Source organism: Gavia stellata, chromosome 12, assembly GCF_030936135.1.
Source record: "Gavia stellata isolate bGavSte3 chromosome 12, bGavSte3.hap2, whole genome shotgun sequence".
NCBI classification, from domain to species: Eukaryota; Metazoa; Chordata; class Aves; order Gaviiformes; family Gaviidae; genus Gavia; species Gavia stellata.
This window is the reverse complement of record NC_082605.1, coordinates 10,887,648-10,912,363: the sequence shown is the minus strand read 5'-3', so window position 1 is coordinate 10,912,363 and position 24,716 is coordinate 10,887,648. Positions and strand designations below refer to the sequence as shown.

Genomic DNA, 24,716 nt, shown 5'->3' with positions numbered 1-24,716 from the left:
ACCAGTGTGCTGGTTTTGGCTGGGATAGAGTTAATTTTCTTCATAGTAGCTAGTATGGGTCTGAGTTTTGGATTTGTGCTGAAAATGTTGTTGATAATACAGAGATGTTTCCATTATTGCTGAGTAGTGCTTACACAGAGTCAAGGCCTTTTCTGCTTCTTACACCACCGCACCAGCGAGTAGGCTGGGGGTGCATAAGAAGTTGGGAGGGGACACAGCTGGGACAGCTGATCCCAACTGACCAAAGGGGTATTCCATACCATATGATGTCATGCTCAGTGTATAAACTAGGGGGGAAAGCTGGCTGGGGGACTGCTGCTTGGGGACAGGCTGGGCATTTGTCGGAGGGTGGTGAGCAATTGTTTTCATTTGCATCACTTGTCTGTCTTTGGGTTTGTGTTTTTTGTTGCCGCCGTTGTTGTGGCCGTTGTTTCTCAGCCCACAAGCCTCTGGGGCAGGTAGAGGAGTGAGCAAGCAGCTGTGTGGTGCTTAGTTGCCACCTGGGGTTAAACAATGACAGCCAGGGTTTTTTTGTGGAACAAGCTGTGGGTCATCTCTTGAATGCTGGGTGATGACTGAAAAGGGGGGCAGATTTGGATACTCATTATAAAATGTCAAAATTTGAAAATGCAAATCGGCCAGTTTCATTTGGTTCCTTTAAATCTGTGCACCTTGGGGCTGAATTCTGGTAGCTTTACGAGTTTTCATGGCTCAAGAAGCTGGATCAGGCTTTTGCGTCTAGAACTAAAAATATTTGTGTTATTTTGAGTTATGTGATCCTGAAGTAGAAAAGAGTTGCTAGTATGTAATTTTGTGTCTGTGTCTTCCTAAATAGTTTAAAAGTTACATTTTCTCATAGAAGTAGGTACTCCTGATTTGCTTTATGCATAGCCAAATTGATTTACATGGCAAAAAGTGGTAATGTTTTATATGACAGAATTACTGGTCTTGTTAATGTTGTTCATACAAACTATAATATGTTAGCTTGTTTGATGTGTTTCGTGAAGAGCAATGTTTGCATTGAAATGAATTACTTTTAATGGAGCAGCCTGGGCACAGTACAAACAGTTCAGTGTTTCCAAATTATCAACGTTGAATAATTACCACACTCTTATAGTTTTGTTCAGCACCCATAGTGGCATTGTCATCAACATTTCAGTGTAATGTAGTACCATGCCTTCCACTTGTGACTCTTGATACAAGACTCTTGTGACCTCTTGGGAAAGAGGTGAAAATTCACAAGAATGGCTGCTGTTGTATAATAGTAGTTGAAACATCTCAGCTAATTTAGATGCATCCGGGTAATTCAAATGAAACAAAAATGCTTTAGTCTATGCTCTCTGTTAAACTTGATGAAAATGTAGCATATACCAAGCAATTCTTGGAATTCATAGAAGCCATGTGGTATATGCTTGTGTGGTATAATGAGGGGTCAGTGGAGAACTTGACATGCTTTTTGATTACTGACATAATTAGTATCCATAATGTTTAATGTTAATATTGTTGGTGAGGATTTAATATACTAGAGCTTATTAATAAATATGACATCAAATCATGCTTTTGCCTACCCCTGCATCAACACTCTTTTCACAGCAAATGTAGAACAGATGTTTTAAAACACTGGGAAATAATCTGTCTATAGATAATGAGGATGGCTTGAGGGTATTGTTAAAGATTATTGGATTCGGTTGAACCCAACTTTTGTTCTTCCTTTAGTCACATTCGAAATATATGGTGCTAGATCTGGTTAATGACCACCAATTTAATAACACAAACTTATTGAAGCAGTCAGATTTGTTTAAAAGAAAAAAAATCAGTGGGCCTACCTAATCCTACAGTCCTATTGTATGTTTATGCTATGTAATGTTAATAAACTTACTTAAAACTTGATAAATGTATAATGATGGTATTGAAGAATTTGAAAGAATAGCATTGGTCCACAATCTATCTCTTGTTTCGTTCAATAGATGACAAGGATAGTTTTATCAAAGTAATAATATGATATCCATAGCAAAAAAAGAAAGAAAATTGTATTTTGCAAGCACTCCTTTTCTAAATTAAAACCTGGATTATTGTCATGCAGCCTTTTCCTGAGAAGGTTATTAACAACAGATATTAGCAAGCTAGTACTTCACTGAACAAATAATACTGTGTTGTAATACATTACAATTGTTTAGAAGGAAATATTCAGTCAAATTAGCTTTGGTTTATTGTTAATTTTTCTTACTAAAGTATGTTTGTACTTGTTACAGCTGAACTATTAGAAACACTGTTTCCTTCACGCTTTTTCCTATTCAAAAACCTCTTCGTTAATTTAAACATAAATTAATACCCTTGCCTATTTCCTTTTTCTGTCTTAATCTAATATTACTAGAGGATATACAGAACTGCTGGACTGCTACTTTTATACTGTCTTTTGAAAATATAATATCTTAGTTTGGGTAGTTCTTAACATTGACAACAGTTATTTTTTTTTCCTTTCTATAATTCCACATGGTCAGTCATTTTAGTCCATTGACATATCAGTTAAGATATGTTTTTGGGCCCATGGTGTTTATTGCAACATAAAACTTGTTAAACTAAGTCAAAAAGTCAGGATATTTTGTAGCAAGAAAGAAATGAGCAGTTTTTTCTCCTGAACAAAATTAGTTTGAAAATGCTTTTTTAGCAATCCTAACTACAAAATGTATAGTAAATTTTATTTTTAAGTAATTACTCTAGGAAGTGGGTTACTGTATTTTCTGATATAGGCTGATTACTTGTAAGTTTATTTTCCAAGATGAAAATTCATATAATTTTATAATTTTTTTCAGGTCTCTGACTTTGGAGGAACAATAGATTTTTGCCTACTGGAAGAATGCAGTGAAACTGCCAATATTTCTAGCTGGAATTATAAATTTAATATTCAACTTTAGTGTTACTAATTTCTTACTAAATAGTACCTCAAAGTAGAAGAAAAATGTATGGAAGTGCAAGAACAATCAGCAATTTAGAAGGAAGTCCCTCTAGGTCTCCTCGTTTGCCAAGATCTCCTCGGCTGGGCCACAGGCGAACAAATAGTGGAGGAGGAGGAGGAACAGGTAAGACATTATCAATGGAGAACATCCAGTCTCTTAATGCGGCCTATGCAACATCTGGACCAATGTATCTGAGTGACCATGAAGGTGTAGCTTCTACTACTTTCCCAAAGGGCACAATGACTCTTGGAAGGGCTACAAATCGAGCTGTGTATGGTGGTCGAGTTACAGCTATGGGGAGCAGTCCTAATATTGCTTCAGCTGGACTTTCGCACACAGATGTCCTTTCTTATACTGATCAGCATGGAGGTCTGACCACATCTTCTCACCATCATCACCATCAGGTTCCTTCTATGCTGAGACAGGTTAGAGATAGTACCATGTTAGACCTGCAGGCTCAGCTTAAAGAACTACAGAGGGAGAATGATCTTCTCAGAAAAGAACTAGACATTAAGGACAGCAAGCTGGGATCCTCCATGAATAGCATCAAAACCTTCTGGAGTCCTGAGCTAAAGAAAGAAAGAGTATTGAGGAAAGAAGAAGCAGCCAGAATGTCAGTTCTTAAAGAACAAATGAGAGTTTCCCATGAAGAAAATCAGGTAAGTAATTCTTTCTGTTGATTTACAGCTAAGTACTTGATGTTTTTGCTTATGGTTCTATACCCTGTGCTGGAACAAGTTTGACATTTATAGCCAGAATTGTCTGTCTTGATCTATCTGCCTCTGGTTGCTAAACATTAGGAAAGCACATTAATAAGAATCTGAATGCAGGTTATAATTTCTTTCATGCAGCATTCTTTCGCATTATAGCTGAGGAGAATGATTTTTTTTTTTTTCCCACTACCCATTTTCTTATTTTTGAGACTTTCTCTAGTGGTTTTTTGCAGCAACAGTCTAAATATAGTCAGCAACCTTTTCTGAAGAGGTAAATGAGCCAGTTCTGCAAAAGTAAATTAAACATCCAGAGGCATATTTTGTATGAGCTGTATAGGGATTTAGCTGCCCGTTTTTTTGAAGTTAAAAGAAGATACGATATTAAATCCCCATATGCAACCTTCTGTAATTCTATGTTAGAGAATGAAGTTGAAGTTGTGTTTTCAGCAACGTTTCAGAAACCTGTGTCTTAGAAAAAGAGCATCTTGTAAATATGTATTTCAAATACTTCTATTCACAACATAATCTTTCTATAACTTTGGGAGAAGAATGTTAAAGTATTTTAATCTGGGTGAATAAAGCTATAAGGTCAAGCTTTGAGACTCTATGCTATTTCACAAAGCTATACAAAACAGTGGCACAGAATAGATCAAAGCAATTGTCATGTTTATGTCTCCACACACTTTTTGGCTGCTGGTCTTATTTTAAAGCTGCTCCTTTTTAGACCATCTGTTAACTTTCCCCAGACAAAAACACAATTCTGTGTTTCTCTCACTTCCAGTTTCTCAATCTAAGCTTGTTTGCTGGCAGGCAACAACTGAAATTTTTAATTTACTTCCAAGTTTGTGATCATCAGTGCTTCTCATCAAACTTTCCACCTCTTGGGCGTGTCAAGAACCTAAATATCTATGGAACTAACAGAGCCTGATACTAGTTAATTCAGTGGGAAACTGACTAGGTCTTGATCAGGAATTCAGTACAGTGAATTAATTTATTATTTCCTTGTATAACTTGTGTGTCCAGACTGACAGTAAGAGTTACTGAATATTTATTTATAGTAGGTGCACTAGGATGCTGCTAGAAACAATATTATCAAAAACATGTTTGGAGGTTCTGCTATTCAAAAGCCTTATTGGTTAGACATTTGAATCTTGATGGTTGGCATCACCTTAGCAATAGGGGGAATACTCTAACACACTCTTTGGTAGCCTTTCTTACAGAAATGTCACATTAATATCTTGTATTGGCATTTGGAATCTGAATCTGGTATTTAGAGACTCTGTCACCTGCCAAAGTGTTTATGTGTTTGTTTGGTTTTTTCTTTCTAAAATCTATTTCCTCATCTTGAGGGGAAAGTAAATTAGTAACGGTTATGAGGAGTCCTATTCTCCTAATCATAGATTACATCTTATTTTTAAGAAGTGGTCTTATTTTCTTGTAAGGGTGAACCTAACAAAAGACAAAAAGAATGTATTTTACCCATCTATATATTTAAAATGAATCCTTACTCTATAATGAAATAACATAAAGACTGGGTAACCCAATGTTTCATTGCTAACAATGTCCAAAAGTTGATAGAATATAGGCCTAGTATACAGTGATACCTCCACAGAGTACTCTTTATGATTCAGCTACAGTTTCTGTGTTCTTAATTACTTTCAGTGGACTTTTCTTTTGAATTAAGCCAGTTGCTTTTGGACCTATGTAAAATTCTAGTGTCCACAATCTCCTACGACAGCGAATTCTACAGCTTAAGATGTCATGTGAAGAACCACTGCTTTTCTTTTTTTTTTTTTTTTTTTAACTCCCACTAGACTTTGGCTGCTTTTGCTAGGATTTCCTGTCTGTTGTACTGGAAGAAACATTAAATAGTCAATGTCTGGTGCCAGTCTCAGTGCCACCTACGATTTTCCAGGACACAGTTATCAGATCCCTCCCTCAGCTCTTTTCCAGCCAGGAGAATCAGCATGTGTGATAGTTCCTTTCATGAAACTGTGACATTTCTTTGATTCTTCTCTGAATCTTTTTCAGACCTATTACATTTTCTTTTTGAGGTGAGGAGGCCAAAACAGATCATGTTTTTCGTAATACAGGTGTAAAATGGGTTATGCATTGATGTTATAGTGTTTGCCCTTTTATTCTGTATGTCTCTCCCAACAATTCCCAACACTCAATTTGTTTGTTCTTTCTAGCTTTGGATGACTTTTTTCACTGCTACTGAGTGCTGAGCTAATATTTTGATGGAAAAATTTATCATAGCTGAAGATCTCATTAGTGGTTATAATAACTTTAGATCCCAGCTTGTTATGCATGAAGGTGGGATTATTTTCGCTTGTATGTAACCACATTTATCTCCCTGAACTTCATCTGCCAGCCCTTGCCTAGTTGCTTTGTTTTATAAAATCCTTCTTTGTGTTTGGATTTTGTCTTTACTGCCCTGAATAACCCAATATCATGAGGAAAATTAGGCATCATACTGTTCACCCTGTTCTCTGGGTTGCTTAGGGTATGTCAGACAGCACAAAGCCCAGCCACAGGTTCCAGCAAAACTCCACAGGGGCATTCTGTTGGTTTTAGGGCTTGACCATGTGTTTCTGCTATTTCCTCTCTTGTAATCAAATATTTATGTATGAAAGGACCATCCCTATTATCTAATTGCTGCTTAGCTTTCTTGTAAGCATTTGGAGAGGAGCCTTTCTGAAGAAATGGCTTTAGAAGTCCAAGCTGGTTATGTCATCTACTTTCAGTCTTACTTAGCCACATGGTTATTGATTCTTTCAAAAAAAGCTGTAATTTTAAAGACAAAAAGTGATGCGATCTGTCGCATCTATACTAAAAAGTGATAGTTCTATCCTTGTGTGTCTGAGGTTTACTGGCTTATGAAACTTCCTTTCTTAAAAACAGATGTTTCTTACTGAAACACTAAAACTGTTTTCAGTTTGGTGGGGCATGATGAAATTGACCATGAAAGGGGCCCTTAGTCTCATAGCCATCTTTGGGAGCTCCCAGGAGACTGGAGAAGGGCAAATCTATCTGCCTGCCAGGAGGAGGAAAAAAGGGCGGGGGGGGGGGGGGGAGGGTGGGGAAGAGAGAGAGAAATGAGTGAATTAGAAGTTTGATATTTTTATTACAGTTTTTGGAAAAATATTGTAAGAACAATCAAAGAAAAAATTATTTGTAAACTGTATTAATTACTTGTATATTTTAAAAAATTATGAACCATTTCTAAAATACAAGGAATATAGGGGAAAAATAAAAAAAGACTAGCACTTAATATGGATTTGTCAAGAATAATGTCAAAAAAGTCTGGTTTTCTTGGATTACAGGAAAACAGGCTTTATGCATAAGCGAAAAACAGTAGTAACATATTGACATTAGGAAAAAATTTTACGTTGTCTCAGATAATCATTAGCAAGCTGGTGGGAAGCATGAGAGATGAAATTGCTATTATATGGATGCCTATCTGATGGGAAGACTGCATCAAAGTGTAGTGGTGAAATTGGAAAGATGACCAGTAGGACCTGGTAGGGATCTGTCATGTGTTTGAGGCTTTCATCAATGTTCTGAATGATGGATATGTATTATGCACCCAGATAATGTCAAGCTGGGAAGGCTTAAAAACATGCTGGGAAGTAGGATTAGAAATGAAAACAAATTCAGTAAATTGAAAAAATAGTCTGAAAAAGTAGGATGTGTTTCAACAGAAAATTGATAAAAATTAAACCTTTTGGAAGCAAAAAGAGATCCATGAAGAAATTTATGGACAGTAACTTGGACATTTCTGATTTTCTTTTGAAGATTATTTTACTTTGAAAATGTATACTTTGAGCATCTGTTCTTTGATATTACAACCCGAAGTTAGTTGTCTTGTCTTTCTATTCTTTTTTTGTTCTTTGTGACGTATTTTTATCACAGCACAATTAGTATTATTCTATATATGGATTGATTATATACATAGGGGCAGGAAGTACTCTAAATATTCTTAACTATTTAAAGTGGTTCTTCATCTTCGAATAATCCATTTGCAATTTCTCAATCAGAGATTTTGCTTTTTTTTTTTTTCCGGGTAGATAGTTATTCTCTCTAATCCTGCTTGAATGTGTTACACGGAAGAGTTAATGTAGAAGGTTTCAATGGAGAGCAGAAGGCTATGGGGTGGAAAGAACTGGAAGGACACAAAAATTATTCAGCTGTATTCATTCCTAGGACTGTTGCCCCTCTGTCAAAAAGAGGGAGAACTAGCTTATCCATTTGGATTAGGTGGTTCTAAGACAACATATTGATGTTTATCAGTTGACATGCTGCTTTTATGACATTGCAATAACTGGATTAGATTTACTGTGACATTTTTGAAATAAACTGTAAACTCAGTTGCACAAAATAAGACTTTTCCCTACTTATAAATGTCATTACTTAATACTACATAATTAATACAAAATGAACCACTGCATGCAATGAACAGTGGCTCTATTTACAGAATCACAGAATCATTAAGGTTGGAAGAGACCTGCAAGATCATCAAGTCCAACCCTCAACCCAACACCACCATGCCCACTAAACCATGTCCTGCAATGTCATGTCCACACGTTCCTTGAACGCCTCCAGTGAGGGTGACTCCACCACCTCCCTGGGCAGCCTCTTCCAATGCTTCACCACTCTCTCAGTAAAGAAATTTGTCCTGATATCCAGCCTGAACCTCCCCTGGCACAACTTGAGGCCATTTCCTCTTGTCCTGTTGCTAGTCACTTGGGAGAAGAGACCAACACCTCCCTCTCTACAACCCCCTTTCAGGTTAATTGTAGAGAGCGACAAGGTCTCCCCTCAGCCTCCTCTTCTCTAGACTGAACAACCCCAGCTCCCTCAGCCGCTCCTCATCAGACTTGTGCTCCAGACCCCTCACCAGCTTCGTCGCCCTTCTCTGGACACGCTCCAGCACCTCAATGCCCTTCTTGTAGTGAGGGGCCCAAAACTGAACACAGTATTTGAGGTGCGGCCTCACCAGTGCCGAGTACAGGGGCACAATCACCTCCCTACTCCTGCTGGCCACACTGTTTCTGATACAGGCCAGGATGCTGTTGGCCTTCTTGGCCACCTGGGCACACTGCTGGCTCATCTTCAGCTGGCTGTCAGTCAACACTCCCAGGTCCTTTTCTGCGGGCAGCTTTCCAGCCACTCTTTACCAAGCCTGTAATGTTGCATGGGGTTGTTGTGACCCAAGTGCAGGACTCCGCACTTGGCCTTGTTGAACCTCATACAATTGGCCTCGGCCCATTGATCCAGCCTGTCCAGATCCCTCTGCAGAGCCTTCCTACCCTCGAGCAGATCAACACTCCTGCCCAACTTGGTGTTGTCTTCAAACTTGCTGAGGGAGCACTCAATGCCCTCCATCCAGATCATTGATAAATATATTAAACAAGACTGGCCCCAAAACTGAGCCCTGGGGGACTCTGCTTGTGACCGGCCGCCAAGTGGATTTGACTCCATTCACCACGACTCTCTGGGCTCGGCTTTCCAGCCAGTTTTTTACCCAGTGAAGAGTGCACCTGTCTAAGCCACGGGCTGCCAGCTTCTCCAGGAGAATACTGTGGGAGACAGTGTTGAAGGCTGTCTCAAGAAAGTTCTGCTGTTCAACAGTGATTGTTGTGTTGCTGTGTGGGTAAAACCCTTTGTACAGAAGCCAGGATTCTGACAGGGTCTCAGAGATGACCGCTTTAAAAAATGTAGATCTAGCAGGAAATAGTTTGGGATAAAACTACCGTTAAGTTATTCTTGCTTTAGGCTTGTAGCACTGCTTGAAGGTATTCCTTCAGTACATACTGGTAAGCCACACTTCAGCCATGGCAGCTGCTGCTTTTTGCTGCCTCCTGCCTTAAATTAGGGAACAGTCCAGAGTAGGCAATCTAGTAGGGTACTTTATGTTGTCAGAGTGACTCCATTCACCACCAGGATGGGGAGAGAGGTAATTGTATATAAACCATTTTAAATTTTGTTAGAATCTGGAATTATCAGTTATATCACATAAATAGTAAACTATTTGATAATACAGGAACTTCTTTTGAAACTAAGGTTTACAAAGCATAAAGTCTCCTGAAGAAGTTAACCAAACATTTAATCTCATGAATAATACAGTTTCTTACAGATACCATAGATAATACATCTAACATTATCCTTGGTGAATTTCTTTTCCACTCATTGTGATGGAGCCTGCTGTTTATGGGGTGGTTTTTTTTAAAAATATTTTTATTTGTCTGTTAGCTTCTGTAAATTGGTTTCCTTTCTGCCTTTAAACCTTGAGGCCTTACAGTTAATCTGAAAAAAATGAAAAATGCTGGGAATGACTCTTCAGAATTTTCCATCTGAAGTGGGGGAATGAAAGGGGAGGAAGTACTGAAAAAAGAGTAATTCCTTTCTTATTATACATCTTTATTTCACACATTTTCCCTCATTTTGGTCCTTTCATCTTGACTTTTCTGAGAATTGTTCCCAGTTTATCTACCAGGTAGTCGATAATGCCATTTCTATTAGTCTGCAATGGGGAACCTCTATCCTTTAGGCTATTTCTGAAAAACACAACCCTTCTGGCTGTGCTGCAAATTATTATTTTCATTTATTTTATATATGTATATAATTTAAAGATAAACCTGCATGACACTTCCTAACCTTTTGCTTTTCTGTTGCATTTCTGAGTTCATAAGATGCATTTCAGTCTTGTGTCGGGGTGGGGGAAATGTTACGATGGTGACTTAATTTGTTAGTCACTGATTCAATTTTCTTCTGAATTTTTGCATGTCTGGGAGTTATGGTTTGTTTATGTCATGCAGGGTCAGATTCTGACTTTACCTGTCATTTGCTCTGTTCAAGGTGTCTAGCATTCCTGCCTATAGAACTGTGTGTTTCCCTGGTGCCAGAGAGTCAGCTGTAAAAGGTGTCAGCTGCAAGATATGATTTGCTGCTTAAATTTAGTGCTAGAATATCTGTCAGTTGAGTTAGCTAAGAAACTAGCATTCAGGAGCCCTTGGTATATTTTATAGAGCATAACTGTTGTTCAAATTGGATTGCCTGTAACAGGAACAAATAACCCTCTTGAATTTAGTAATTTAAGAATATTTGGCCTGTGTGATAGGGAAATTGTATTTACTTTTTGAATTTCCTTAAGCATCTGCCACAATATAGTTATTGCTCTTACTCTTGGTGTTTGAAGATGTTACACAAAGCTAACAAAACACATGTGAAAAGAAGGCAGTAGATTTCATGTGAAGGGCTCTTTGAACCCTGAAGGGAAAGGAATAAATGATGTTTTTGCCAAAAGGAAAATCCTGAGGCAAATCATTCTAAATATTTCAGTGTTAGAGACTTGGAGAACACTGAGGTCTTGTAAGGTAATCTCTATTCCAGTTCCATGTATAATTGAATGGGAGTGTGACATCTCCACCACATCACATTTCTGTAGAAGAAAAGCAAAGGTCAGCAGAAACTAGAGAAAAAGCATAACACACATTGGGATGCAGTTTCTGAGGAGCACCAACCCCTGAAATAAGGTCTGCTTTTTGCACAGACTCAAGTTTTCAATTTAATTGACTAGTGTTAATTGTACAGAGTACAATTCTCACTGCAGAATCCGTACTTGATTTAAAACAAAAACAACACAGAGGCAGGGAGTTGTGCTTTGAAAATTAAATACTTCCTATGTATGTTGTTTTAAATAATGTGTAAACTCATGTTGTATAGCTTCTTCAATTTGTAGGTAGAAAGTCTGAAAGAATAGTCCTGTTAGTGTGAACTTTTTCCTCTGTGTGATACTAACTCCAGATAGCTCATAGCTCCTGATAAAGCACAATGTTCTTAACTAATTCAGTGGAGAAATGCCTAAATGTCATGGTGTAGCGTTCCTGCTGGATACAGTAGAAGTTGGAGGTGAAATAGTGGGTTACTATTTAAATCTTGCTATACCAAAGCATTAATAAAATGTTTAAATCCAAACTTGAAAAACACTGTTTGAAATCAACAGGTCTGTGATAAAAGCCAGCTGGTCTGTTGAAGTATACATGTAATTATATACATACATACCTATACATGAAAAAAAAAAACCCCTATGTTGAGGTATTCAGAATGTTTTGCATTCAGTGCTCATATTAAATTCCTTCCCTGTGTCAAAAATTTCTGCTGTTCTCCAAGTGATGGAAACTAATCTGTATCTCTCTGAATTTTGAGGGAAACCAAAATTCCCAACTGCCCTTTATTCTACAGCCAAAATTGTATTTCTTCCCATGCCACTCTGAACATGTACCTTTACTTGTCAGCACAGCTCTCTGGAATACGGAATATATGTTACCTATGTAAAAACTATTTAAAATAATGGTTTGTACTGAATTTGATGTTAACATAAATACATCTAGGTACACATTATATTGTCTTACTTGTTTTGTTATATATTGTAAGAAACAAAATGAACCCACAACCCTTTTATATTTCTGGAGATGGTTAATACTGCCATGAAAATTGTAATATCATTCCAGTGGTATATTGTAGTATTCTAGAAATCTGAAGTTCTTCCTACAAAATTTGTGTCCAGAATGACATTGTATTGTATGGTAGTATAAGTTTTTTACTAGGAAGTTTCTGATACTTGAGAGATTTGGCATAATTTTTAATCATTGGCTAACAACAATTGCTTAGAAGGCCGTCACCCTCTTGTGGATAAAATGTATTTATTTTCTTTTTATATTATTATTTTAGTATGTTTATTGTTCTATTTATAACATATACTTACAACTCATATGTTTTTAGTTTGATTGAAATGTGGAAATGAATGTGCTGCATAATTGCATAACTGTGTATGAATAATCTAGTACTTTCCTTACACTAGAGAAAGATTTTTGTCTTCAGATTCTCTAGTGGAGTTAAGGAAGGGAGGAGAGAACTATAGAGTAGAAAGCACAAAAGTTGCTTAAGAAATCAAAGCTAGCCATTCTTCATCCTGTTCAGGCAGTTCATCCCCTGAAGAGGGAGAGCTGTCAGAATGAGAATTTGAACAATTAGACAAGAATACTCATAGTAGGCTTTTCCACCTGAATGCACTGCATTATCCTGACTTAAGGACTGCAAAATGAAGAAGCAGTACCAGTCTGGCAAAGCCCAAGAAAAATTGTTTCTAAATAATATTTTAGAGAAGAGTTTGTTTTCTTAAATAAGTAATAGGTATAACGATAAAACATGAATTGAAGCCACCAGTAATAAAGATTCTATGTTAAATAGATGTAGGGCATTTTCCTGTTCAGAACTCAGATCTGGTATAAAGCAGTGCTTCACTGTGTAGGCAAGTGGTGCCATCAATGGCTAAGCACAGAATGGAATATCAGAAGGAAGACTTTGTAAACTTACAAGAAAACAAAATTATCTTCAGGAATATATTTTTCCATACTTGTTTCAACTAGAAAGTCTCTTTTTTCATGTCACAGTGGTTTCAGAAGAAAGTGGTGACTTGATCCATTTGGAAACTGTATTTGAAAACCTACAGTTCCAAAAGCTTTCTAGGTGTTTATTTCCCAGATGTGTCCAAGTTGGGTTGTTTTGCTTACAGATACGTGAGGTAGAATCTACTCTTTATTTGATATCCTTGAACTAAGCTTTTGGAATAACTCGGGGGTAAAATATATAAAAAAACCTTGGTCCCATATTTATTAACTTAAGTATTTTATGGCAAATTGTGTTACACAGTGCTGCATTATTAATATTTCAGATATTTTAACAGATCTCAATTAAAAAAAAAATGGAGAAGTAGTTTGGAAATAAGAAGGCGTCTTTGCCTTACACCAAATTGGTCCCAACTTCTATTATTTTTCTGTGTGGGTGTGTTTCCCCTCCCCGCCTTTCTCCCCCCACCCCCCCATCTTCTTTCTCTGCATTTGCTTCATGTATCTGCCGGTTTTGGAGAATGGCATTCTTGTCCAGCTGGCATTGTTTATTTCAGGGTTACTTTTTCAGTCCTCTTGTGAGTGCTAGATAATTGAAAATTCACAAAACTCAGCATTGTATATATACCTTTTGAAAGAAGTCCCATCGTATGTAGAATTTCCATCTTTAGATTCTGATGAAGGCTTACTCTTAATAGCTTTCAGGGCATTCTTTTACCTTTTGGACATCTATTAGAAATGGCTGATTCAGCTTGTAGAGTTTTGTTTAGAGAATGTTTCACTTAAGCTTCATTTATTTCTAATTCTATTCCTTGTGGGTTGTGACTGTATCTCCCCACTATTTTGAATTTTCAGGTTTCGGTGGGGAATATTATCTGCTTTGACAAATATGTGTTGTTTAATGCCTTCTGACCTTTGCCATCTCATTCTTTTTCTGCTGGACTTTGGATCTTAGTGGGAGGGCTCACAGAGCACTTGCAAAGTCACTTTATTTTTGTGCCAACCAGCAATCTCACACATTCTTCTCCTGCTGCTTTTCCCAATAGTTGTCATTAGAATTTGTACGTCTGCATAATGCGCTACATTAGGGACAAAATACTTAGTTTTTTTCCCTGGGTCAATTTTCAGCTGGATCACTTCCCTGACTGCTCACATCTAGTCATGTGCTGGTGTAAAGCAGGTAGAGGGTTGAGTGGCCAAGAGTAGGAGATGAAGGTGGGATCTCAAATTCTGGCAGCAGTTCAGATGCTGCTGCTGAGCCTCTGTGCTACTGAGGCTTGACTGCCTTTGGCACTTAAGAAATTTCTTGAAAGGAAGCTTGAATATCTGTACTATACTGCATTTTTTGTTTCAGACATACCTCAATAGGTACAGAGAATAATATTTACACTACTTTAGGTATTTTGTACTTGCATAATAAGAAAATGGTGAATACTGATATTCTTGCAACTTCAGTGTACAACACAATTTGCCATTGAATTACATTCTCTTTAGCAGGTCAATAATGCATTTTAGCTCTGATGTCATCTTTGGTGTTTGCCCTGAACGCCTCATTTTCAAATGTCCATAAATCTATTTGTTTTTTATTCTATCTTGATGTAATGTGAAGGGTTGGGGTTTTTTCAGTAACTTGGTTAAGGTCAGTCTTTCCCTACTACCGTGGGAATATTTGGTTGGTTTTTCCTTTTAAACCTGGCTTAATAGTTTCTACAACAAATTTAATTCTTTCTGCTTTGAAGGCTTATTTTCCTCATATTTTTTTTTCTAGAACTAAGTAATCATCTGTTTTTAATAATTATCTTAACACACGAGGGATTATAAAATGTGCAGAAACAAAGTTTTTAATGCAAAAACCCCTAGTAAATATATTTTGTTATGAAGTATGTATCCTTTTTCCTCTCATTTTATTGCTTAATTCATTTTTAGCAGATTGTAGAAAATTCTGGAAAACGCGTAACAGGGTTTGCTGCTGTTCTTGTTTTTAATTCAGCTAGCAAAAGGCTACTGGAAGGATTGTGTGTGATCAAGGAGAGTGAGTCAATTTGTATAAACTCCTTATACCATTTACACATCTTACACGTTCAGTATTATGCTGTTCTCTTCTCTTGTGCTGTTCAGCTGTGACTGCATTTTCTTTTGACTCCTAAATTTAAAGTCTGCAGTATCTTGAGGTAGTAATTCTGCACTTTAGAGCATGGCTACTCACATACTTTTCCCAGATTGACAAGCTCAAGCATTTAAATACTGAAAGAGTAACTGTGTTTCCTCTTCATTAATGCTTTGAATAGTGTGGTTATTAAACACAATGTTTCCTTCTGTTTCACTGTGCAGGAGAAAAACTGTATCAGACATCAGTCACATCTGAGAGGATAAAAAGCTTAGGTGTGAGGAACCATGAAAAGAGGCAGGGTTTCCAGTTCCCCAGACATTTGTCCTTCCTTTTTCCCATATAACTGTGCTCCATGAGTAAGTACATGAAATGGGGTGCTGTACTGCAGGATCAGCTTAACTGAAGCAAGCAATCATTTAGGAACGTAGATGTGGACATGATGGAGGACTTTGTAAATATTTCTAAGCCATTATAATGAGCGTAACAATTGGTAAACTATTGTTCAAATTTAAAAGTGGTACTTTCTTCCCCATGGGCAAACTATTGTATAATCAAAATGGGCTTACACTGCCGCCTTTACAGTTCAGGAAAGAGGAACATCCCTTTCCTGATAATCTGGAGCAAGTCTTCCTTCTGAGTCAGAGTTTACCTTCTCTAATAAATGAATGTGAGAAAATAGATGGTACCTGGTCAAGTTGTTTAACTTGCTGCTTATAGCATGAATTTTCAGATATACACAGATTATTTAAATGCTGAAATCAAGCTCCACTTTTTTGGCAGGAAAAACTTAAAATCTGCAGGTTATAAGCTATAGACGGGGGAAAGAAGATTTTGATGCAAATTCTAGAAAAGCTAAACCAGTATTAATTCAAGCCAATAAAAAAGCAATCCCCGCCACCCTGTCACCTGCAACAGTCCAAAAGACAATAACTGGTATATAAAATAACCATGCCTTGAGATGTTCCTTTCTTTGTTTTGAATATTAAGAAGTGTAATTGTGTAAGGCTCTAAACAATATATAGCAGATGAACATTTCTATTATAAAATTATTCTGGAATTATGAAACTTAGATGTGAAGCAAGATAACCCAAACAGAATCAGTAAAGAAGTAGTTTCTTTTTGAGATTAAGTGGTTCTGTCTTTGTGCATGAATTTTGCATTTCCTACAGTTACTGTAGGAGAATAGGTGGACATTCTCATGTCACCTGCAGAGGCAAGCAATGAACTTTTAGATCAATACATTTGCAACTGTTAGATACCTAAAAGCAACGCAGACCATACCATTAAAGAGATGGTTGACTTAACTAATAGATTGTTTTATAAAGCCACTTTCTTTTGCTTTTCTGTTAAATTTTAACCAGTAGCTGATTGATTTTTAGAGCAATATGTATCATAACTCTGCTACTCTGTAGGTAAAACACTGGGTAAATGACAACTTCAGGTTGTTTCAGAAAGGAGAGGATTTCCTGTAATACCAAATTTGGATGAATCTTTATTTCAAATAAGCTATTGATTTCTTTTGCATTTCAAGAAATTATACTGAAAAATTTACTTGTGCTTCCATGAACTCATATAAAACAAATGAAAGAAGAAAAAAGGTGGGAATTCAGGAAAACCCAGCAGTGGCTTTGGCAGATTACATAGTGATGCTCAACAATTCTAGTGTAACTTATAATACTGTGGAAAGGTGGGTAACTGTACGCGCTTCTGCAGTTCACAATCCCATTTACCAAAGCTGCCAGATAAGAATCTTAAGGAAAAATAGAGCAGTTTGTGGTAAATGCCGTGAAGAATAAGTATACATCTGTACATTTGCAGTACTTGTATTTAAAATTCTGCCTATGCACAACTACATTGTTGAACTTTGCATTTCAAATTGATAATTTTGAATATGAAGGGATTCTTCTGATCTGCCTACGTGTTATTGAGACGATGTAGCTTTTTCTTTTAATATCTTTTTTTCTGCCTTTTTTCTTGTGGTTTCTTTTGCTTCAGCGGTTTACTCTTTGAATTGGATAGTATCCAAGCAATGAGTTAAGTGATTCTGAACACAGTGTTACAGGTTTCTGTGGTGCTATTCTATTTTAGTTTACATTTTCCTTTAAGCTGGGCAAAAACCTGAATGATGCAGCAAACTAAAAGGCTTTAGTAGTATTTACTATTGAAAGTGGAGTGTTTCAGTTCTTCATACAGAAATCTTCAGAATAATTTAGCTGTGCTGTAATAAGTATTTAAGAAACAAATGTTTTGGATGATGTCTGTATTTCTGAGGATTGTGGTGGTTTAATTCCAGAAACAAAAACCCCTGTACAGCAGCTGAAGAGGTTCATGCTGTGTTGTGCATGGGCAGCTGGAAATACTCAGTGAATAAACATGCTCTTTTTTGCTTTTAGCCTGTTGGATCTAGTGTAAATCTTGAAGTTCAGAAATGCTATTGTCAAAGGTTTCATAGCTTGTAAGCATATGATTTCATTCCTGCATGGCTTTTGAATATGGATCTCTGCCATCAAATCACTTAATTTGCCTTCATCAATCACGGAAGTATTTTTATACTTTAGTGACCGAGGCTTTGATTTTTTTTTTTCTAGTGTGAAATACCGCATCAGCTTTATATCAACTCAGAGTATGATTCCCACTGCTTTAGTTGCATGGATTCTTGCTGTGCTGTAAGGGATTTCATGATTAAATATCAGCAAAACTGAACCCAAATCTGACCTTTAAGACTACTGTAAAATTTACTAAATAAATATTCCCATTAATCTTTTACTAATATTACCCTGGATTTAAAAGTTCAAAATTTAACTTTTTCTAGTCATTGATTACCGAAATATAAACCAGGAGGTTTCATATCAGTAGAACACAAGAACAGTGACTGTGCCTAAAGCAATACAAGAAATACTTTTCTTGGTGTATCTGATTCCTCACTGTTAATTTCCATTTTTTTCAGTTGTAGCTGATGATCTGGAATAATTTTGTAGAGTAGTTCAGCGCCTTCAAAGCGAAACTGTGAAAAGATGCACTTTCAGGCCCCCCTTCTACAGCATCTGTCAGTTCTAGTTCCTAACTGTGCACTTGGTAGTGAACCCAATGCATTTAAAAAAATTATTTTTTTTTAAATCCTCTTTAATGCCAATTCTGAACCAGTAATAAAATTAAGGAAAGGTAGTGGCCACTGATGCCATCTGGTAGGGGAAAAACAGAGATTGAGACAAACAGCCCAACCGTTTCTCTCACAGGGAGTGGGGTGCACACCAGGAAAAAGATTCTGTTGAGGAATCACACTAATCAAAATCACAGGATCAGTTTTGAATAGGTAAGGAAGTCTGGCTATTATGTAAATATCTGTACTTCATAGATAATATGCTCTATTTGGCATCAGAGCTATAATCTAAATATTAATTTCAACCTAGATGTCATTTGACCTTCTTTTAGACTTCTGGCTAGCCTATGGACATATTGATGGATACTGTGCTTGATAAGCTATATCTGCCACTTTTCTAAGTTATTGTTTAAATCTAATTAACTAGGCAGACTTAGAAAAGTTGTGGATTTGGTCTGAGTTGTTAGCTGTCCCTTTCCTTCTGTGCAAGGAGCACAGAACAGAAAAATAGGTTAATTTTGCTGCAACCTCAAAAGCTTATTTAGATTCTAGTTAATTTTTTCATTTTAATTAAAAAAATCTTAATGTTGAATGAGCAGATTGTTCTCCCTTCAGAACTTCAGGCCAATAAGTTTCTCTTAACTGGGGATGAGAAACCAAGACCTGAAAGGGAAACTACGGTGAAAAGATAAAAGTAAACTACCTTGCAAAAATTTAATGCAACAGAATGATATTTATTAAAATGTCTATTATAGAAGCACTAAGAAAATTCGTATTTAAGAGTGCATGAGGCATAGCTGGTAAAGTAATTAACAGCTGGAAAATGCAATATTCATCACTAACTTAATTTTTAATGACTTTGATCATTATCAGACCTGCCTTTTCATAGAATAGCTAAAAAAGCTATGAAAAAAGTAGTTAACACTCTTAAAATACATATTACTGTTTAGGCTGTTGTTCAAACAAACAGTTCCATGCTCTTCCTACTGTTTAGGTATATCAAAAGGCATGCATTTTGGGAAAAGTTTCATTCTCTTTGATTCTTTGCTTTTAGGAGACCGTTTATAGTCCACTATTTTAGTTTAGCATTGCCTGTGTTAAAAACCAGAGTTTATTTATGCTTTTAGTAAGCATCCAAATGTTCAATAGCACAGATACAGTGTACTCTAAATTCCTTGGCAACTATTAATATTTGATCTGTAGTTGCATCTTGGTACATGTTAAACCTGAGCTCCATTCAAGTTATGCTGGCTTTCTTCTGACTTATACCTTATACCTGATTTTTTTACATGGATCAAGAATAAAATATACTTAAAAGTACTATTAAAAAAAAAAAACCCGCTGAGCTCACTTGGTATTTGTTTTTAAACCACTTAGAAGATATGGACAAGGTTCTCTATTTTTCAGTTAATATTTCATTTGAAAGATATAAATACATGTTATCTGTAGCATACGTGACAGGATCCAAAATTTACAAAAGAATTTAGTTTAGCACAATAATTTGCAGGTCTACTCTATTTTTTAGGCACCCAACACTTTTCTATGTATTTTTTCTTTATTCCTGTGTGTAGAATCCATAATCAATAGCTGTTAAGGGACCAGGAATTCCCTTTCTATTGTCAGCAGAATATCTCTGCAATAGATTAGTCATAGTTCCTTTTATTATGTTCTTTCTGGTCCTGTGAAACTTGCATTCTTGGTTGGTTGGACAGTGGCAAAGCTTTACTGTATTTCCTCTAATGACTTTTAGATACCTCCCATTTCCTGTAACAGCTTTATTAATGAATAATGCAATAAAAGAATTGGAATTTTTTCCTAATATCTTAATGGAATTGTGTCTTTACCAGCAACATAAAAAGTATACGTGTTCACTCAATAATTAGTGTGGAGTATCCTATTACACTGTATAATCTCTGACAGATACAGGTCAGATTTGGCTGGATAGTAGGGGGAATTTTTAACCATATGGTTATGATCATAAACTGTGACAAAGAATGTCCTTGCGCTATTTTGCTCTTTCCATATGTGCATGATAGGGCCCTTAGGACCACAATGCTCAAACCTAACAAAAATTTGAAGGGAGAGAGCACCCTCTGCCCATTTCTTTTTTAGGATAAAAGCTGCGGTGTAACTTTTATCACAAATGTTCTTTTACAAGCTTTTGTAGCTCAGCAGTGCCCAGCTACAAAATATGTGCAATTCCTCTCTTTCCACTCAGGTTCAAGACCCAGCTATTTCAAACCTATGTGTATCCAATTTTCATGGCTGCAGGATGAAGTCATTGCTGTCTAGGATTCTGACCAGTATATTTAGGAAGCAGCGTCAACACATGAAAGGATATAACTTAAAATATGTTGTTGAAATATCAACTTATTATGGCCACTTATTGCTAATGGCAATTCACGAAGCAAGTAAAATTGGAAACTTTTCCCATAAATGAGCTAATGTTACCCTTTGTGCCTTTCTCTTTAGACACTGAAACATAACAATTTAAAAATGGTGGCAAGAACGGACCTTCTGTTGAAATTTTCAATATGCTGATAGGGAAAGAATGTTCTACTTCGATTTTTTTCAATCTTAATCACATAAAGACTATTTTTGCTTGTCCAACTTTTTAGTTATGCCTGAACATAACTAGCTTTCCCCTTGGTAATAACATTCCATCAATATCAATGAATAAATACAAAAAAGGTCTGGAATAGCTACTGGTTTAGCATGTTGGATGCCTTTTCACATCCCTTACAGCATATCTGTTCCTCTTCATGGTGAGCCTCTGTTTTGTAAGCTGAAACATGAATACGTTAATAAAGTATGAGTGACATATTACTATGTGGAATGAAATGGACCAAAATAATAAGATATGTCTTCTGTGATATTCTGAAAAGTGTCAGAAGTATGGAAGCACTTTTCAGATGTCTGTTGAAATCCAGTTTTACATAGGCTATTTTGACTTTTAGATATCTATAATGCTCTTTGCTTCTATTTGATGGTTGGCAGCCTTTGGCAATTCCAGAATCCTTCTTTGTGAGACTAAAAATATCTTGTCACACAAAAGTAGTTTCAAGATTGGCTACTGCTTCCTTTATTGGGGAAACTAGCAATCTGCATGGTTTGGTTTTTTTGTTTGGTCATGTCCTCCCGTCCCTGTCTTGTGTAACATACGTATTTTATTCTCTAAACTGTTATGAGATGGAAGACCTTGTTTTGTTGAAACTTTAAAGATTTTTCAGATTTTGTGTAAGGATGCTAAATAGTGCTTGGTGGCTGCTGTATCAAACAGCTGCAGAAAGTGAAGATGGGAGTCTTGCATTTTCGTTAGAAAATACAGATCTATTCTCTCTGGAACTGAGCAAGTGTACAAAGCAGTATCCACATTATGATGCCTGATCTCCTTGAGAGACCAGTGAACACTTTGGGATAGTGATGATGCTGAATACGTAGTCAGGCCTATGACATCTTCTAAAGGAGCCTGTAAAATGAACAGTTTCTCTGCAATTAAACTTGTCAGTAACAACAGCATCTGTGGAAGTTATGCATGGATCTAAACATGCAAACATGTTTAAATCTACATTAAATCTGATGTAACAGAAAATATCTGAACTACATATAATCTGAAGTCATTCCTAAAAAGCATATCTTGAGGTTAGGGAATAACTTCATTCAAAGTTACCCTGTTTGTTCTTTCCAGGTTTACATGTAGAAGTAATTGGAGATTGTTAAAGATGACCCCATCTGTGGTTTTGAGATAAAAGAAGTTACAGATAAGCATTCTTTATAAAGACAAATCAAATTTTTAGTCACAACCCTATAACTGCAGTTTTATTTTTAAACAATAATTTAAATGATTTTACCCAATTTTCTTCTTTTTAAAATTTGCATGATTTTTCTGAGAAAACTTTGAATTAATGAACTAACGCAAAATCTATAGACTTAAAAATTGTAACACTTCAGTATTTTCTGGTTGTTAATTTAACAGAGAAAACAGAAAAGGATTTTAAACTATTTCTTTGTTAGTACCACTTTCTACCTGTGCATATAGGTATAGAGCTTTATACACAGTAAGAATAAACTAACAGCAAATTTACAGCAACATGAGAAAAAGAAGTTTTCTATGTTTATATATAGTACATTCATCAATAGCATGACTGGAAAACATAAAACTACTTCTGAAGCCCAACTGAAATGTTGTTTATAAAAAAACAAAAAACACCAAAAACTTGTGGGGAGAGTGAATTTTATTCGCCGGTGTTTGAAATAGAGGAATTTCTTGGCCTATCTCATGGCAGAGGCTGAAATAGTAAAATATTCAAACAAGCCGTATTTTTAAAAAAAACCCTACTGTTAATGTTTTGTCAGTGGAGCAATGGGATAATAAGGAATTTGAAGGAAGGAAAAATGTAGCTGCCGTACAGAAACAGCCAGAACTACTTTTTCAGGATTTGGTACAAACTCAAAGAGGTTTTGCTTAGCTCTTAGTTATTCTCTTAAGTACCATACGTATAGGCAACTTTTCTTGTTTTTTATCAAATCTGTCTTTTGGCATATCAGTTAACTAGTCAGATTCCTGAAGAGATTAACTCAGATTGCTAAAATCATGTTGTTAATGACTTTTTAATGTTGTGGATTAGATGGGAAGCACTGCAGTTTGTTACGTAAAATGCTGGTTACAAGTAAATGTAGCACCACATCTGACCTCAGTACTAGTGCAGGGAAAGCTGGTGAGGGCACACACTGATGAAACTTGATCCCAAGCACTTAGTTTGTGCTTTCAGAGAGATGCCAAGAAAGCATAGTTATCTTGATTAATGCCAACCTCAGGTGTACTGGAGACACAAGCAAACTCTAGGCTCACCTGAGGGGGATATTAATTAGCACTAGCACACCTACTGTTCTGTCTTGAGTACTTAATTGCTTTAGCCCAGATGAGAACAGTGATTCATAAAACAGAAACATAAAACAGTATTAGAAAAATGGTTGTGAATATGAACATAAATTAATCCCTAGAGTAATTTCCTCTATAACATGAAATAGGGAATATTTCTGCAAATTTAGCTTTATCTCACATACTAATTTGACTTTCTTTTAAAAGAGATATTAATGCAGTTTTATTTATTTTTTTTTAAATACATAACTGACTTCTTCCAACATGTTAGAGTAATATTAGAATGTTCATTCTAATGAAAGAAAGAGGTGTGTATTTGATGGGTCAAATACCATGGTGTCAACTAGTTTCTATTGGGTGAGGTTATGTCTACCACTAAGAAATTTTATCACCCAAACTTTTGTCAATTTTCAGCTGCCAACTTTGCTGTGCTGCTGAAGCACATGCGTGCTTGGCTGCTTTTGCTGGTGTCTGTCCTCACTGAGAGATATTGCACTGCCAAAGTCACTGTGTGTGGTGGGTAAGAACCCAGAGTTTACAGCTGCTGACATTGCAGTATTGCTGGAGTGTGTCCAGGCTGGCATTTTGCCAGCAGCTGAATGTCAGCTGAGAGTTTGTGTCATTTATGAAGGTGGTTTCAGTGGAAGGACTGAATTTTGCCTGCCTCATTTTGAGATATTCTGGATAACGTGAAGGCATGGCAAAAAGGAGGCAATATCTTACCACAAAAAGTGGCAGTATATGACCCATGTGAAATCCAAAAAATATTAAGTGATCATTTTGAACAGTTACCTTACTTTCTATAATCATGTTATGAACATTTCAAACACTTCTTTTGAAAAAATTAATTAAGCAATGACATTGCTTCATTAGGAATACTGTGCTGTATTTTAGATGCATGCCTGTAACTGAATTTACTATGCTTTGAGACTACTTATATAATTAATGTGCACTGAAGTTGTTGGCATAAATGCATATATGGTTGAGGAAAAACATGTCTGTCATTACTGAATGAATGTATGTTGAGAGATGAGGGCTATGGCTTAAAAATATTGATAAGACTATAAATATATTCTAATAAAAACGGGAGTGAGTTGAAAAATTGTGATAATGATTTTTTGGTAATTTCTAAATATCTTTTGTAACTGCTGCTTGTACCTTGGAAAAGGAAAAAAACAAATCTAATAACAGACAGTAGTGTAACTTCCGAGTACATCTGGAATGTCAACACAGTCTTGACACTAAATACGGTAAGAAAGCAGGAGTGTATGAAGGCCTTGCCTTTTCATTCCTTGAACTGGAGTGAATGCTACTCATACAATGCCACTGTTGGCATAAGCAATGTGTTTTGATATAATTTTAAAATTAGATTGTGCAAGCTTGTACTTAATGCTGTGTACTTGTAAGCTTGTACTTAATGCTGTGAAAAATGCCTAGGGGAACTGGGAGCAGAACTCACTACCTTTAGCTATTGAATTTGTGCTGTGAAATTCTTTTAAGATCTTGCAAAATCCCATCCTAAAGTAAAACATAAGTTGTGA

The 24,716-nt window shown here is 36.3% G+C and overlaps 1 protein-coding gene across 1 annotated transcript in view; it reads left to right on the top strand.

The window, feature by feature from the left end:
- Positions 1–2,959: 2,959 nt before the first annotated feature.
- Positions 2,960–24,716, top strand: part of ERC2 (ELKS/RAB6-interacting/CAST family member 2) — a 499,899-nt gene continuing 478,142 nt past the window's right edge. The window contains exon 1 of the mRNA XM_059823475.1: positions 2,960–3,616. Within this exon, the coding sequence (XP_059679458.1) occupies positions 2,960–3,616 (657 nt within the window). The remainder of the gene's footprint in view (positions 3,617–24,716) is intronic.